This window comes from Daldinia loculata (assembly GCF_022478755.1).
Source record: "Daldinia loculata strain CBS 113971 unplaced genomic scaffold F4817scaffold_19, whole genome shotgun sequence".
Lineage (NCBI taxonomy): Eukaryota > Fungi > Ascomycota > Sordariomycetes > Xylariales > Hypoxylaceae > Daldinia > Daldinia loculata.
In genome coordinates this window covers 242,579-257,724 of record NW_026054873.1, presented here as the reverse complement: position 1 = coordinate 257,724, position 15,146 = coordinate 242,579, and the positions used below count along the sequence as shown (strand labels likewise).

The window sequence follows — 15,146 nt, the reverse complement described above, 5'->3', positions numbered from 1 at the left end:
GCCTGTAGTTTGCGGGATACCACGTCTTTATACCACGTCTTTATATACACTTAACAATTAATTCCAATGTTTGCTTTTTCCCGCCATGCGTCGCCTGCTATTTAAATTCATCTCGTTCCTCTTTCATTGTCTAGAACAAAGAATACCAACTCTCGGTACTCATTCTCGGTTTACTACGCCTTCCCGTTTTTCTGATTCTCTAGACCGTCTTATACATACCCAACCGTCAAGATGGCTGATATGAACACTGGCACTTTCAAACATGACATCACAGAACCTCCCAAATCTAATCTAGTTTTGCCGTTATTTTCCCTTAAAGGAAAGACGGCTATCGTATCTGGTGCGGGCGCTGGAATTGGCCTCTCGATAGCTCATGCGTTTGGTATGAACGACACCCCCTATCTCGCAGTCCATGTTTCTATATCCGCCTTCATGTTTCCTATGCTATTTTATCTATGGTATTGAAAATACACTAATAAAAAACAGTAAGTGGACGACGCATTGTTATCTCAGTGCTTCCATAAGAGCCCCGACCCTTACAATCGACCCCAGTGATAGAGCGCAAGACACAGGCTCCGTTAAAAACCGAAAGGCTTCTAACGGTACTCACAATTTGTTCTACCGTGGTAGACTAACTCGTACTAGGCTGAAGCGGGAGCTAATGTTGCGATATGGTACAACTCCAACAAGAAGGCCTTAGAGGAGGCTGCCAATGTCGAGAAAACTTATGGCGTTAAGTGTGAGTATATAATCTTGGACCTCGAAACTCCAATGTACCTGATCTGAACTTCGATAAATAGGCAAGGCCTACCAGGTCAACGTATCGACATGGGAAACGGTCCAGGCCGCCGTTGACGAAATCGTCAATGAGTTTAACGGTAGACTTGATATCTTCGTCGCCAACTCGGGTATTGCATGGGAGGATGGTCCCTTCATCGATGGCCCACTCGAGACGATGCAAAAAGTGTTGAAGGTAAATATTGAGGGCACCTTGTTTTGCGCACGAGCTGCCGCCTTACACTGGAGGCGGCAGAAGAAGGAGGGCACCACTGTCGACGGACAACCGCTAGAAAACTTCAGCTATGGCAGTTTCATCAGCACCGCCAGCATGAGCGCTCACATCGTCAATATTCCCCAGCAGCAGACCGTATACAACGCGTCTAAAGCCGCCATCACCCATGCCTGTAGGTTCAACTTATCCATATGACCTTAAGATTGTATACTTACACTAGTCACAGGCAAGTCATTAGCGGTCGAGTGGGTTGGCTTTGCGCGTGCCAACTCAGTTTCCCCTGGTTACATTAAGACGGATCTTTCCGCCTTCATTTCTCCCGAGACTAAGAAAGTCATTAAGGACAAGATTCCGATGGGGTAGGTTCTTCTTTTGCCGCCATCCTAACTTCACCATCTAACTCTGCCTGCAGACGGGAGGGCGAACCCGAGGAATTGAAGGGCACCTATCTGTACCTGGCTTCTGACGCCTCCTCGTATACGACCGGTATCGATATCATTGTTGACGGCGGTTACTGCGCGCCGTGAACGAAACATTGAGATCTCGGTTGACTTTTTTTTTTGGGATATATGGGAACTTCCATAGCACTAGACTCTTGGTGTAGAGGCGTTTCTCCGTCGTTATTTTATAGAGAAGGTAGGCGTCTAGATTCTTGAAGCTTGTCAGGATACCCTTATGGAATTATTTTATATTTGACTTGGAGTTATTCCGTTTATCGTTTGATATGTAACCCGACAAGATGTACATATTAAAGAGCTGCGTTTGGTTGTCGAATTCCATTCTGACAAAAGGTTAGGAGGTACTTTATAACCCGCCTTAGCTAAGCATCACGTGTAAGTACGAAGTACTAGTTAAGTGTAATTTATGCGTTTATCGCGGATGAAGTCATTGTCAGGGCTGAGCATATGTTATTACGCATTATGGAAGGCTCCTTCTGGTGTAACAACGTTTCGAAAGACACGACAGATGCCTTCTGTCGACCGGTGAGCCCTTTATATAAGTGTACATTATAGCAGATATGTAGAGCAGCTGCCTGTATCGAACTATGTATTTAGACATATGTACCTAGGCTGGTATTCGAATAGCCGAATAGCTAAACTCTTATCGCACCTGTATTGTGGCGTAGATAAGAGCATTGAGAGGTATTGACCCCTGGCAGAAGGACGTCAAAAAAGGTGGCGCACCTACCAGGATAATTGTTAGTAAAGGTGCGCTAGCTTTTTTGACGCCTTTCTGCCCTGGACATGGGTTAAATATCTAAAATGCACATGCTCGGAAAATGTATTATCAGATCTCCTAGGCAGATACGAGAAGTCTACTCTTAATTCACACCGAGAATCGCATAAACCAACCACATCCAGTTGGGCCTTCTTTACCTCTTATGTCATATCACTTTTTCGGGGAGGCCTATTTGAAGTCACACAAGGTAGGTACACATGTACACATGTACCTAAGGTACGTAGCTCAGCCTGAAGGCCTAGAATCGAAGTACCTGTCTTGTACCCCTTACCCCACTCACCGCGTATTACACCGCATTGTACATATCTTATCGTGCACTACGAAGTATATGTATCTATAATAGATTAAAAGGTACCAAGAGAGGACTTACATATACATTAGCCAATACAGCAAAGCTCCAGCTTTCAGGAGGTGCAAGAGCAGGTACACATAATCTTTAGCGTAGCACACAGCACACAGCACACAGCACGTAACGAAGAAGTAACACACACCCTGATACCTCCCACTTAGATCGGTTTTCGTGCCTTGCCAATCCTGCCTGCCTTCCGCCGCCTAACTTGCTAACTCATCATTTTCATTATTATTCTCCAGTTTCAGCCCTCGTGCTCTTTTCCACTTCTTCTTCAACATTCAACATATCCACTACCTTCAGCGGCCCAATAGATCTCCAAGTTGACTTAATTTTATTCTCCATTTCTCTATACACTTTTGCTGCGTGAAGCGCTGCTACTATCCGACCCTCGTAGCCAAAGGCGCATTATCGTTCATCACCTACATTTCACTATGGACGCTGGAGAGGGCCAGCCGCCTTTCTCCCCCCCTGCGGGCTCGGCGCCAGAACAACGCAATGCTCAGGTCGACAATGCCATTCGCGCTATTCAGGAGAAGAAGCCTCTCCCCGAGATCGACTTCAGTATCCATACTATGGAAGATGGTACACAAGTTAGCACTATGGAACGGGTCTGCAAAGGTAGGCTGCTCAAAACCAAATTCTTAGGAACTACCCCGCCACGAAGACAAAATGCTGATTGACTGACCGACTGGGTATCTAGATGTTCAAGCGCCTGCCACATTCAAGCCCACCGACGAGCAGTTTTTCGAGGATGATACCCATACGAAACCCAACATTACTTTTTTGAAGCAGCACTTTTATCGCGAGGGTCGATTGACCGATGAGCAAGCCTTATGGATCATCAAGACTGGCACTGAGCTCCTACGTAGCGAGCCCAACCTACTGGAGATGGATGCCCCTATAACAGTCTGCGGTGACGTTCACGGCCAATACTACGATTTGATGAAACTTTTCGAAGTCGGTGGTGACCCGGCTGAGACTCGGTATCTCTTCCTTGGCGATTACGTCGATCGAGGCTACTTCAGCATCGAGTGTGTTCTATACCTGTGGTGCCTGAAGATACATTACCCAAAAACTCTTTGGTTGCTACGCGGGAACCACGAGTGTCGCCATTTGACCGACTACTTTACCTTCAAGCTTGAGTGCAAGCACAAGTACTCCGAGGCTATCTACGAAGCTTGTATGGAATCCTTCTGCTCCCTTCCGCTTGCCGCTGTCATGAATAAACAATTTCTCTGCATCCATGGAGGGCTCAGCCCCGAGCTGCATACTTTGGATGATCTGAGAAACGTAGGTCCTCGAATATTCCCCTTAGCCTTATCTCTAGTGTAAGATACGGTCTGTTGCTGACCTGCGATAGATTGACCGCTTCCGAGAACCGCCTACCCAAGGATTGATGTGCGATATCCTATGGGCTGATCCCCTAGAGGATTTTGGTCAGGAGAAGACTAGCGAATACTTCATGCACAATCATGTGCGCGGTTGTTCGTATTTTTTCTCCTACCCTGCAGCATGCGCGTTCTTAGAGAAGAACAACCTGCTCTCCATAATTCGAGCACACGAGGCTCAAGACGCCGGTTATCGTATGTACCGTAAGACTAGAACAACTGGATTCCCAAGCGTTATGACTATATTCTCCGCGCCCAACTACCTCGACGTTTACAACAACAAGGCGGCGGTATTGAAATACGAGAACAACGTTATGAACATTCGGCAGTTCAATTGCACACCGCATCCGTATTGGCTTCCTAACTTTATGGACGTATTTACTTGGTCTTTACCGTTTGTTGGTGAGAAGATTACCGATATGCTGATTGCCATCCTGCATACCTGCTCAGAGGAGGAGCTTAAAGAGGAAACACCTCTGTCGTCGTCTCCTGGCCCGCAGTCGCCTCCACTCGGGGGTCCTTTATCAGATCCGGATTCGATTGAGTACAAGAGACGGGCCATTAAGAACAAAATCTTGGCCATTGGTCGACTATCACGAGTGTTCCAGGTACTTCGGGAGGAATCCGAGAGGGTTACGGAACTCAAGACCGTATCCGGCGGACGACTACCTGCGGGTACACTCATGCTTGGCGCAGAAGGGATCAAGAATGCTATTAATACCTTTGAGGATGCTAGGAAAGTCGATCTCCAGAACGAGAGGTTGCCGCCTAGTCATGAGGAAGTTCAGAAGCACCAAGATGAGGAACGACAGCAGGCATTGGAGAGGGCCTCCCGGGAGGCTGATAATGATAAGAAACTACAGACTCTTTCCAGGAGGTTGAGCACGTAAGTACTAATTTGTTATCATCCTATCAGCATCCGCTGACAATCAAGCAGGGATCGCAAGCGATGATCCAGTGCAAGTATATATCAGCTAATCGTTGAGATAGTGGGTGAACGTCACTTCGGTGTTCACGTTTATAGTGGTTGCGCTTGATGCATATCTTGGCTTAGCAGATTAGAACATCCTATCGAGGTAGTACTTTTGGTAATCCTTAGAATGATACTAGTGAAGCCTTGCCTGGATTATCGCTCTAATAGCACAATGGCGAGGATTCAAGGGGCTCTAATGAGACAAGCTGGACGATACAGTTTCATGTGACTGACGCAGAATTGAGACGAACACGGTGTTGGGAAAAGGATGTCTTACGATACTTGGCGAGTTAATGAAAATCTTGGAACTGTGCTAGAGCCGTAGGACGGTACTAGCCCTACGAATATCTGACCTTGATCTACTATTATCCGTAGAACCGATTTAACATTATATTAAAGCGCTTAGACATGTGATTACTGAATTAGACAAATACTTGGCGCATGGGACGGCTAATCATGATACTGACGAGGTATGCCTCCTAGATTTTTCGACTCCCAAAGAGTCTCGTCTCGCCCCTACGTCAACGGCTTAGGTGGTAGGTGGTTAGTGGATAGCGTGGCTAAAGCGAAGCTATCCACCCATCCTTTTAATTGGCCTCTCACATTCCTTTGACAGCGGTAGAAGCTTCCCTTATCCCACCTATACACAACAACGCCCAATTCCAAACCCGCTCACATATGTATCTACATTGGTCGTATAACCTAGAAAATAGCGAGTATATTGGGCGGACTGGCGACGCCGCCGGGGACATTACACGGCTCGCTGACGACGAAGAAGGACCAGCGCTGCTGCGCCTCGCAGTATGCGGCGAGCTTTTCTAGGTCAAATAGCTCGCCGATCGGACACCCCCAACCAGAAAGAAGGACTTCGTGCAGGATGTGCGGGGAGTCGGGGGGTGCGGGCCAGCTCTCGACTACGGGATGGGTGTTAGTGGTAAGAGAGAAGGGTCGGGAGAAAATTAGGGGTTAGAGGCTACGTACAAGAGGGTTGGTCCCCTGCCACGGCCGAGAAGTGCTCCCAGATCCAGCGCAGCATGGATTCCGACCGCTCGACGCCGCCGAAGTGGTGCGGGACTACGGCTTGGTAGGCGCTGAGCTCGGCGGCGGTTTTCTGGGGGTAGGTTGCTGTGAAGCCTATGGGTGTTGTTAGTATATTGCCTGGGTACACGTCTGAGATGAAGTTAAGGGGCAGGAGGTTGAAGTAAGGAGGATAGGTTAGGATGGGGTAGGATGGGATAGGATAGGAGGAAATACGTGCCTGAGCGGATGAACAAGATATCACCGAATTTAACCTCAGTCCCTTGCGCAGCTAGACACGCCTGAAGGTCCTCAAGCGGGATCGCATCGCTCTTAAACGGGTCGTAGGGCTTAAGGTTAGCAGCAGGTTGCGCGAGCCGCCAGCTGTGGTAATCGACTAAGACGCCGCGACCTACGATACCCTGCTCCGCCCATGCTGTTGGCTTGTAAGCTCATCGTGCCACACACACACACATACATATATATACCAAGCCCCCCCAAACACTTCTCCGGAAAGTAAACGCACCATGTATCCCATTAACCGTAGTCTTCCCACCATCCCCGCCGACGCCGTGTATATCCTCCATAGTCACGCCGTTGTAAAACCGCGCCTCGCGCTGGTACGCATAGTGTCGCAGGCCGTCCCACTGCGTGGATACCTGGGAGTTGAAAGTCCAGACGTCGTCGTTGACGACGCGCGGGGACTTGCGGATGAGGGATTGCGTGAATACGTGGCGGGAGAAGAAGGATTTTTGGGGCTGCGCGTTGAGAGGCCAGTTTAGGGAGATCCTGGAGGGGGGAGATATGGGTTAGTTTAGGTTAAGTTAGGTTAGGTAGGTGGTTAGTTAGTTGGGACTATGGGAGCGGAATGGGGGAGAGGAAAGGATAGGGACTGGACTGGATCGGTCTGGTCTGGTCATGCGTACCTGCGACCAGTCTTGATCTCGTTCTTGGCTGCGGCGGCTACCCGCTCGTCTGTTAGTCGGTTGAGTGTTCCTAGCTCGTCCTTGTCGCCGTATAAGCCCCATGCCGAGTAGTGCGGGTCTGTCTGCCGTAAGGGGAGGTCCTCGAAGTTCGGGATCCCGTTATTGTTGAGCTTGAATTCGGAGACCGGCGGGGCCATGATTGTGTGTGTATGTATAAGGGTGTTTCTTGAAATGAATACCCAGATAGATTAGTAAACTGTTAACCTTATAATATGTTTTGTATACAGAATAAATGTGTTCTATTCATTAGGTAGTAGTATAGGTAGTTAGCAACAATAAGTCTATCATGACAAAATGACGCTATCCCCTCCTTTTATCTTCTCTTTCAATGTCGTGTCGCGTCGGGAAAAGACATGATGCCGATCGCAGGTCATCCATCTCCCCGCACTCGGATACGTTCCACGGTTGAGATGCAGGTTGAGGTTAACCCAGATCTTTACGCCTCTGTCTTGGAGTATAGCACCATCTCGATTGCTGTTATGTGACCCCACAATGGGAGCTGGTTCGCTTGGCGGGTTAATACGTAGCGAACCCTTCCCATCCGTGGAATTAGTAGCTTTAGCGCAGTGGCGTGTCTGATCTGATAAATATTCATCTACTTGCTTATTTACCTCTACCTATTGAATTAGTTGTCTCGGGGAACAACAATGCCAAACTTATCATAAGGGAAATTCTCCAGGCTAACAAGCTGTTCAGCTCGGCCATCGTCGATCGCGCCGAGCTGCTCGTCATTGCCAATGGGATATAACGCCGTCCTCCCAGCAAGCACCTCTTTCTCCTTGCCCTTGTACTCGGCGGCGAGGCCGGTATGAGGAACCCATACGGCCCTCATACCTGCCCTCCGCCCTGCCTCTACGCCTAGGACGCTGTCCTCGAAGACCAGGCACTCGTTGGGCGTGATCTTTGGAATGCCCTCAGGTAGTGATGAATTAATTATCTGCAGGGCAAGCAGGTAGATATCAGGAGCCGGCTTGCCACGTTGAATCCTGGGATCGTCTCCTAGGACTCGATGTTCCTCCGGAATTAGATCTAGAACAGCCTTCGTTTCTGGCCGCGAAGTCTTTAGCTCGTAGTTCGCTTTATGGCTACTGGTAGCGAGGGCAATTTCAACCGGCAAGCCCTGTGTAGTCTTCGCGCTCCTGAGATCCTTGAGAAGCTTTTCTACCCCGGGGAGAGGCTTGCACTCGGGGAAATGGATCCGGTGTTGCTCGGCTTGTTCCTCTTTGAACTGCTCTCTTGAAATTGGTAGCTGAGCCCAGCTGTGAAAGGTGTCGCCGTGGGATGCGCCAGGGACGCCCATGAGCTGAGCCTTGATGGACCAGGGGAGACGGGGCCGTCCGTATTTGGTCAAGACTATGTCGGCACAGAGGGTGTATAAGTCTTCGGTGTTAATGAGGAGACCATCCATGTCAAACAGGCACGCCCGAATTGGGGGAAGGGTCTGAGAACCGACCCCAGAGATCAGTCCTGGACCCTCATTTTGATTCGCCGCCACCATAACTAAATTAACTAGGATAAAGTGATGAATGAATTGGATTTATAGATTGTGTGTGGTTAGCTGTGAATGCCCGGCAGCTTGTATTTTGCATTCGGTATTGGACCAAGTACCAAGTAAGATGCGAGATTGGGAACCGGTTACTCCCGCCGGGGTTTAATGGCTTTGTTCGTTTAAGCTAGACTTGGCCCGCCGGTGGCCGGAGGAGATCGGCTCAACTACTTATTCCAAGCTTTTGGGTTCGACTAAACATGCCACTGAGACAATGTATAGGAAGAGAGCATGAATAACTAGAAACCCGATTAGCTACCTACATAAGTATTGGACACCATCGATTACAGATGTTGTGCATGTTGATGAACTGCAAAGAGCTTGTGTCTTGTTAGTTATTGGATAATCTGCAAGTTTCTGCATATGACCCCCCACTCAATTATCTATCTCACTGCTGCTTGCTGAGGTAATTGACGTTAAGACTTTAAAGATATAAGAAGCTCGCGAGCCGTTGAATTAAACTTAATCCTATACACAACCCGCTTCTTCATGTTTACTTTAAGTTTGCGACGTTCATAAGAATCATAATGGCTGGAATTACGAAACTTGAACTTCGGACGGCTCTTGGCCCGGTCTATCGAGATGTACTACCGAATCCTCCTCGAGACTGTACGACTGATGAGATCCCAATTATCGACTTGGCACTTATGTTTTCCGAGAAGCTCTCCGACCGTAAAAGTGTCGCCGATAATATCAGATCGGCTGCCACTAATAACGGCTTCTTCTATATCAAGAATCATGGCATACCGGAAGAAGTCATTGCTCAATGCAAGAAGCAAGTGATCAACTTTATGAGACAGCCACTAGAGAAGAAGATGCTAGTGGACTCTAGGATACATAGCAAGTATTATAACGGATACCTTGGAAACCGGAAGGCCCAGATCTCTCGAACTGAGAGTGTCGACGTCAGAGAGTCATTTTCATTTCGGTATAGCCCAGAGCTCGATCCAGATCATCCAATGAACGTTTCTGAGCTTCCTGACGAGGTGAGATCATGGATCCGCGCAGAAGACTTCGTGGTGCGTATATTTGACCTCTATTTATCTACTTTGAGTGGTACCGAGTTGGCTGATTTTGGCGTTAAAGTGGGAGGGCACAAAGCATTTGCCAAACTTTAAGGAGGACTCTCTCGCATATTGGAGGAGCTGCTTAACTCTAGCTAGAAGACTAGTTAGAGTATTTGCTCTTTCGCTAGACCTAGAAGAAGATTATTGGGATGACAAAGTCACACATCCAGGAGCAGATGGCGTTTTCAATTACTATCCGCCAAGGACTGTAGAAGAAGTCGAAAACAAGTTTGTTGGTCTAGGAAGTCATACAGACCTGCAGTTGTTTACGCTCTTATGGCAAGACGGCGTGGGTGGTCTGCAGGTGCTGTCTAAAGAGGGACAGTGGCTGAGGGTAAGATGCGAACGGTGTGGAGTGTCAACCAATGCTGACAGTTTCTGAAGGCACCCCCGATTGAAGGAACTCTTGTTGTCAATATCGGCGACTTCATGATGCGGCTCTGCAATGACATTTATAAATCCACTGTCCATAGAGTCACAAATGAGTCTAACGGAGAACGGGTCTCTCTACCATTTTTCTTTGGTATGTCACTATACCGTTGCTTTCCTTGAGATGTTCGCTCACTCGCTCACTAGGTCTCAACTTCAACTGCGTCGAGGGCGTTGTTCCATCGTGTACCTCGGAGAAGAATCCGGCCAAATACAAACCCATCTCTTGCGGTGACTGTAAGTTTCCACATCCAGCCCGAGGATAACCCTAATTGATGAACTCTAGGGTGTCAGATGAGATTCAAGATTGAGAGAGATGAATTTCTCAAGAATCAAGAAGCGAAAAAGGCAGTGGCACCAAGTGCTACTGTGGTAGCTATGTAGATAGGATATTTCGCTTCATTTCACCTGATTCTATTCGAGGCGGGGTTGTGATTTTGCTTGCCGGATTTCTCGGCCATTTACAAGACCTTTTGAATGAGTTCAAGGACGTCAAAGAAGGCTTCGCGTTCGGGCTTAAGCGTTTTAAGACCAAGTCCAACGACGAGGGTACGATTCTCATCCGAGTTTCTCCTTACGATGTGACTAGCGATTTGAACAGCATACAGCTGCGCTAAGGATTCACGCTCTTCACCACCTCCGCCAAGTAGTGTTTTGGGTGTTAAGTGAGACAAGGGCAGCAAGCTAGAATTTGCTAAGGCCATGTCTACGCTGGCTGGTGACGGTGCCGACAATGGTACTTGAATCTATCATTAAATTAACACTGCCGTTTGGGATATTTATTTAGTATAGTAGTAATTTACCCATTGTGATAATCTGCCCTCTTGAGATAGAGTAACAAGTATCTTGTCCGAAAAGTGCAGAGCAGAAGCTTCGGTTGCTATTCCGTCAATAGGTCCAGTAGCAGCTTTTGACTGAGCCGGGAACGGCGCTTCGACTACTTGTGAGGCATCCATAGGTACCTATGTTCGAAATGCGTAACTGAAAGACACTCGGGTTGTGAGATGTACGTAATTTGGATAGCAGTCAAACAAGGGTTATGGGTTATGATGATAGGAACTGTGGCTAGCATTAGGACATTCAGGGACAGTGTTCTTATAGCTTGCGCTGTTGGATATCCACTAGAGCGGGTCTACAGCTTATAAAGTGGGCCCGCTACCATTAAAACGACCTAATGCACCCCACGCTAACTCGATTCAATCTTTAGAAGAAATTCTGCCAGGCGGTCAAAATTTCAATATCGTTTCTCTTCCTAGTACATCACTCAGTTTTCATCATCGACAACAGTAAAAATGCCAAAATTCGTGCCGCGTCAGAGGAAACATAAGGTCCTTGCGCGTGAGAAAGCGCTACAAAATGGCATCCAAGATGGTGGAGATGCACCCCCGCAGACGGACAGCAATGCGCTGGAAATTCTCCCAGACGCTCAGAAAGCAGACCGTGAAGCTAGAAGAGCTCAGTTGAGAAATGAACTGAAGGGCGAGGTTAAGGTCAGCGGCAAAAAGGCCAAGCGCCTTGAGAAATATATCGACACCAAGCTCAAAAAGGATGAGAATCGCGTTCTCCTAGCTGAATTAGCTAAGAATAAGATTGACACAAGCTTATTTTCGAGTAGTCGGAGTCTCGGCCAGGGGAAAGAGACGAAGCGCCAGGCATTTAGTCGCGCTTTGAGAGAACGAAGAGCAGGCATTGGTGAGGACGATGATGATGTCCTCTTCGAAACCAAGGATACTCTCGCAAGCGATGAATCAGAAGATGATTTTGAAGTGCATTCAAAAACCGGTCGCTCTCAAGGTCGAGAAAGCGGATTTTCTCAGAATGCTGCGTCGACAGCCAATGGCCCTACCACCAGCGATGCTAAAATTGCCTTACCGGAAAAGTCAGCGGTCACTGTGGGGTCTGGATTAAAACGTCCCCTGGAATTAGACGACGAGGGGCGACCAGTTATACAAAAAAGACAGAAGCGTGGTGGCGTAAAGTCGAAGGTGCATGCGAAGGCACAAATCATACTGCCTGAAATATCACCCGAGAGTGCGGAAGAACGCATGGACGAGGATGACGCTAGCGATGACGAGTGGAATGGATTTAGCTCCGACGTGTCCGCCCACGATTCAGCCAAGTCTCAAGAATCCTCAGAGGACGAGTCCGAGGAAGATGAATCTACAGATCAAGAGTCGAGCAGCGATGATGAATCATCTGAAGAAGAGGAAGACGTTTCGAAGAGGAAGGAGAGATCTTCGGCCTTTAAATCCTGGGCCCATGAACAGCGTAATGCAGCTCTTGGATATGAGCCTGTCGACAATAACAATTCGGTTTTGAATATCACGGTCCCTAAGGATTTTAAGCCACGGCCGCTGGAGCAAGACCCATTACCCATGGAATTACTTCCGACAAAAGACAGCGGGAGAAAGGCGTTTAGCGTTCCAGTCCAGAGGACATCTGAGATACAAGATGCGCGGCTTAAGCTACCGGTGGTAGCCGAGGAGCAGAAGATCATGGAAGCCATTCACAACAACAATGTAGTAGTAATTTGTGGTGCCACTGGATCAGGAAAAACAACACAAGTACCCCAGTTTCTATTCGAAGCTGGGTACGGCTCGCCTAACTCACCTACCCCGGGCATGATCGGAGTGACACAACCACGAAAAGTCGCTGCGGTCAGTATGTCAAAGAGGGTTGGGCAAGAACTTGGTGATCGGTCAGACGCTGTTGCATACCAGATTCGATTCGAGGGCACCGTTGATGATAAGACAGCAGTTAAATTTATGACGGATGGTGTGCTTCTTCGTGAAGTCGCCAATGACATCTCCCTTCGCAAATATTCTGCCATTATTATCGATGAAGCTCACGAGAGGAGCGTTAACACAGATATTCTTGTTGGGATGCTTAGCCGAGTCGTTAAGTTACGAGAGGAAATGTCTAACGAAGACCCCAAGTTAGCTCCACTGAAGTTAATTATCATGTCCGCCACTTTGCGGGTAGATGATTTCATAAAAAATCAAACATTATTCCCAATACCGCCGCCGGTTCTTAACGTTGAGGGCCGACAACACGCGGTGACTATGCACTTTTCTAGGCAGACCCATCACGACTATGTCGACGAGGCCTTCAAGAAGATTATGAGAGGACATCGTAAGCTCCCACCAGGTAGCTTCCTTGTCTTTCTTACTGGACACGATGAAATACAAAGGCTGAGCAAGAAGCTCAAGCTTGCGACTGGTGCTATGAATCCTATCGTATATCCAAAGGTTCGAATATCCGCAAACGACGCTCCTTTAGAAGTCGAGGATATCGACTTCGGAGAAACTAATGAAATGGCAAATGATGATTATGACCTACCATTTATTGACGAGGAAGATGAGGATGACGAAGACGATGGTGAATTTGATGTTTCGGAGGAAGTTGGTTCAGGACCCCTGAAGATGCACATACTGCCCTTATACTCATTATTACCTACGAGAGAACAAATGCGAGTATTTGACGATCCGCCCGAGGGCTCGCGTGCCGTTATACTTGCAACAAACGTTGCCGAGACAAGTTTGACGATACCTGGTGTTCGCTACGTATTTGATTCAGGGCGGTCCAAAGAACGAAGATACAATAGGGAAACTGGAGTGCAAAGCTACGAGATCGGCTGGATCAGCAAAGCTAGTGCGAATCAAAGAGCCGGACGTGCTGGTCGAACTGGGCCAGGTCACTGCTATCGACTATACTCTTCTGCCGTGTATGAGCGGGACTTCCCCGAGTTCGCCGACCCCGAACTGTTGAGAATGCCCATCGAAGGCGTAGTGCTGCAACTCAAGGCGATGCGGCTACAACATGTAGTTAACTTCCCCTTTCCTACACCACCGGAGCGGCAAAGCCTTGCTAAAGCCGAAAAACTGCTTCAGTACCTATCAGCAATCACGGAATCAGGCCAGGCTACTCAAATTGGCCAGACGATGGCAAAATTCCCTCTCCCACCCCGTTTTGCGCGCATCCTTCTAGTTGGACATCTCCACGACTGCTTACCATATACTGTGGCACTCGTCGCAGGATTATCTGTAGCGGAGGTGTTCATCCCAGAAAGTCAAGCAATACCAGCTCTAGCAGCGGATCACGAGCACGACTTCCGCACCAACCAAGATATAGCCGCGGAGAACCAGCAGATCCTAGCGCGACGCAAGTATAACGAAGTTCACCGAAACTTCTGCTCGCTCGACGATAGCTCCGACGCTATCAAGCTCCTCCAAGTCGTCGGGGAATTCGCACACGATCCGACGGAACATTGGTGCGAGAACCACTTCGTGCGCTTCAAAGCGCTCCAAGAAGCCCAAAAACTCCGCCGGCAGATCACAAGCCTACTTCAGAAAGACATCCCCGCATTCGCCAACCTGACTTTCAAAGAAAAGCTAGACCGGCCCAGCCCTAAGCAAATCTCGGCTCTAAAACAAATGGTCGCCGCAGGCTTCATCGACCAAGTCGCCATCCGCGCCGACCTAGCGCCCTCCCCACCCGAAATCTTCCGCAAACCCCGCCGCGCCATCGACGTCCCCTACGTGCCCCTCAAGCCCGCCGAGTCGGACCCGCGCGACCCCTTAGCCGGCCTAGTCTACATCCACCCGTCGTCCTCGCTCGCGCACCGCAGCCCCCAGGAGTGTCCCGAGTACATCGTGTACACGAACCTGCAGCGCGCGGCGGCCGACCCGTCTGCGCAAAAGATTCCTAAGACGAGGATGCTCGCGCTGACGGATGTTACGGGCGCGCAGCTGGCCGCGCTGGCGAAAGGGACCCCGTTGCTGTCGTACGGCAAGCCGATTAAGGAGGTTCCGAGGACGGATGGCGCGCGGGAGTGCTGGGTTGTGCCGTATATGCGGGCGGAAGGAGGTGGTGGGTTGGGCTGGCCGTTGCCGGTGAGGAAGATTGTGCAGAGGAAAGTTCCTGGGAAGGGATGGGTTGCGGAGTGATGCGGGGGATTGGATTATGCTACTTAGATTAGAGTGGGAAGATGGGTGGTTGTGTTGGCGGAGAGTAGTTTACTGTTGTTATGTATATAAAGGGAGTTAGCGAAATTAAAAAAGATAAATCTGTTTGCATTTCTATGCTGTATGTTTACGCCTCTGGTATCTATGAGGATGTATGTGTGTTACGAGTGCCA

At 48.8% G+C, this 15,146-nt stretch overlaps 7 protein-coding genes across 7 annotated transcripts; 4 read left to right on the top strand and 3 right to left on the bottom strand.

Annotated features, from left to right (window-relative positions):
- Positions 1-231: 231 nt before the first annotated feature.
- On the top strand, positions 232-1,539 carry F4817DRAFT_358210 (short chain dehydrogenase; the record flags this gene model as incomplete). The annotated part of the gene is made up of 5 exons (XM_049305999.1): positions 232-382; positions 653-739; positions 801-1,184; positions 1,239-1,371; positions 1,425-1,539. The coding sequence occupies 5 exons, from the start codon at positions 232-234 to the stop codon at positions 1,537-1,539; spliced, it is 870 nt and encodes a 289-aa protein (XP_049159894.1).
- Positions 1,540-2,673: 1,134 nt separating this feature from the next.
- Positions 2,674-5,362, top strand: F4817DRAFT_335047 (Serine/threonine-protein phosphatase 2B catalytic subunit). Its single transcript, XM_049302986.1, has 4 exons — positions 2,674-3,221; positions 3,304-3,893; positions 3,964-4,877; positions 4,982-5,362. The coding sequence occupies exons 1-4, from the start codon at positions 3,035-3,037 to the stop codon at positions 4,986-4,988; spliced, it is 1,698 nt and encodes a 565-aa protein (XP_049159893.1). The 5' UTR covers positions 2,674-3,034; the 3' UTR covers positions 4,989-5,362.
- F4817DRAFT_74502 (uncharacterized protein) lies at positions 5,274-7,348 on the bottom strand. The gene is made up of 5 exons (XM_049307853.1): positions 6,908-7,348; positions 6,508-6,770; positions 6,223-6,417; positions 5,946-6,098; positions 5,274-5,878 (listed from the first exon to the last, which is right to left on the bottom strand). The coding sequence occupies exons 1-5, from the start codon at positions 7,102-7,104 to the stop codon at positions 5,667-5,669; spliced, it is 1,020 nt and encodes a 339-aa protein (XP_049159892.1). The 5' UTR covers positions 7,105-7,348; the 3' UTR covers positions 5,274-5,666.
- Positions 7,349-8,753, bottom strand: F4817DRAFT_74474 (HAD-like protein). Its single transcript, XM_049307851.1, has one exon. The coding sequence runs from the start codon at positions 8,463-8,465 to the stop codon at positions 7,593-7,595; it is 873 nt and encodes a 290-aa protein (XP_049159891.1). The 5' UTR covers positions 8,466-8,753; the 3' UTR covers positions 7,349-7,592.
- F4817DRAFT_74475 (Clavaminate synthase-like protein) lies at positions 8,754-10,432 on the top strand. Its single transcript, XM_049307852.1, has 5 exons — positions 8,754-9,532; positions 9,600-9,914; positions 9,965-10,103; positions 10,157-10,246; positions 10,296-10,432. The coding sequence occupies exons 1-5, from the start codon at positions 9,041-9,043 to the stop codon at positions 10,391-10,393; spliced, it is 1,134 nt and encodes a 377-aa protein (XP_049159890.1). The 5' UTR covers positions 8,754-9,040; the 3' UTR covers positions 10,394-10,432.
- Positions 10,433-10,470: 38 nt separating this feature from the next.
- Positions 10,471-10,965, bottom strand: F4817DRAFT_315093 (uncharacterized protein; the record flags this gene model as incomplete). Its single annotated transcript, XM_049300490.1, has 2 exons — positions 10,471-10,755; positions 10,813-10,965. The coding sequence occupies 2 exons, from the start codon at positions 10,963-10,965 to the stop codon at positions 10,471-10,473; spliced, it is 438 nt and encodes a 145-aa protein (XP_049159889.1).
- A 153-nt stretch (positions 10,966-11,118) lies between these two features.
- Positions 11,119-15,082, top strand: F4817DRAFT_335038 (P-loop containing nucleoside triphosphate hydrolase protein). The gene has a single exon (XM_049302985.1). It carries the CDS (start codon positions 11,302-11,304, stop codon positions 14,953-14,955), a length of 3,654 nt encoding a protein of 1,217 aa, XP_049159888.1. The 5' UTR covers positions 11,119-11,301; the 3' UTR covers positions 14,956-15,082.
- The last annotated feature ends 64 nt before the right edge of the window (positions 15,083-15,146 follow it).

Excerpts from the sequence above, each read along its gene's own strand:
- F4817DRAFT_74474 (XM_049307851.1), bottom strand. The coding sequence starts at position 8,465 with ATGGTGGCGGCGAATCAAAATGAGGGTCCAGGACTGATCTCTGGGGTC.
- F4817DRAFT_74475 (XM_049307852.1), top strand. The coding sequence starts at position 9,041 with ATGGCTGGAATTACGAAACTTGAACTTCGGACGGCTCTTGGCCCGGTC. Across the intron at positions 9,533-9,599 it reads TCCGCGCAGAAGACTTCGTG|TGGGAGGGCACAAAGCATTT; the intron begins GTGCGTATATTT and ends TTGGCGTTAAAG. Across the intron at positions 10,247-10,295 it reads ACCCATCTCTTGCGGTGACT|GGTGTCAGATGAGATTCAAG; the intron begins GTAAGTTTCCAC and ends GATGAACTCTAG.
- F4817DRAFT_74502 (XM_049307853.1), bottom strand. The coding sequence starts at position 7,104 with ATGGCCCCGCCGGTCTCCGAATTCAAGCTCAACAATAACGGGATCCCG. Across the intron at positions 6,418-6,507 it reads TACGGTTAATGGGATACATG|CATGGGCGGAGCAGGGTATC; the intron begins GTGCGTTTACTT and ends ACAAGCCAACAG. Across the intron at positions 6,099-6,222 it reads TATCTTGTTCATCCGCTCAG|GCTTCACAGCAACCTACCCC; the intron begins GCACGTATTTCC and ends CAACACCCATAG.
- F4817DRAFT_335038 (XM_049302985.1), top strand. The coding sequence starts at position 11,302 with ATGCCAAAATTCGTGCCGCGTCAGAGGAAACATAAGGTCCTTGCGCGT.
- F4817DRAFT_335047 (XM_049302986.1), top strand. The coding sequence starts at position 3,035 with ATGGACGCTGGAGAGGGCCAGCCGCCTTTCTCCCCCCCTGCGGGCTCG. Across the intron at positions 3,222-3,303 it reads TATGGAACGGGTCTGCAAAG|ATGTTCAAGCGCCTGCCACA; the intron begins GTAGGCTGCTCA and ends CTGGGTATCTAG. Across the intron at positions 3,894-3,963 it reads CTTTGGATGATCTGAGAAAC|ATTGACCGCTTCCGAGAACC; the intron begins GTAGGTCCTCGA and ends GACCTGCGATAG.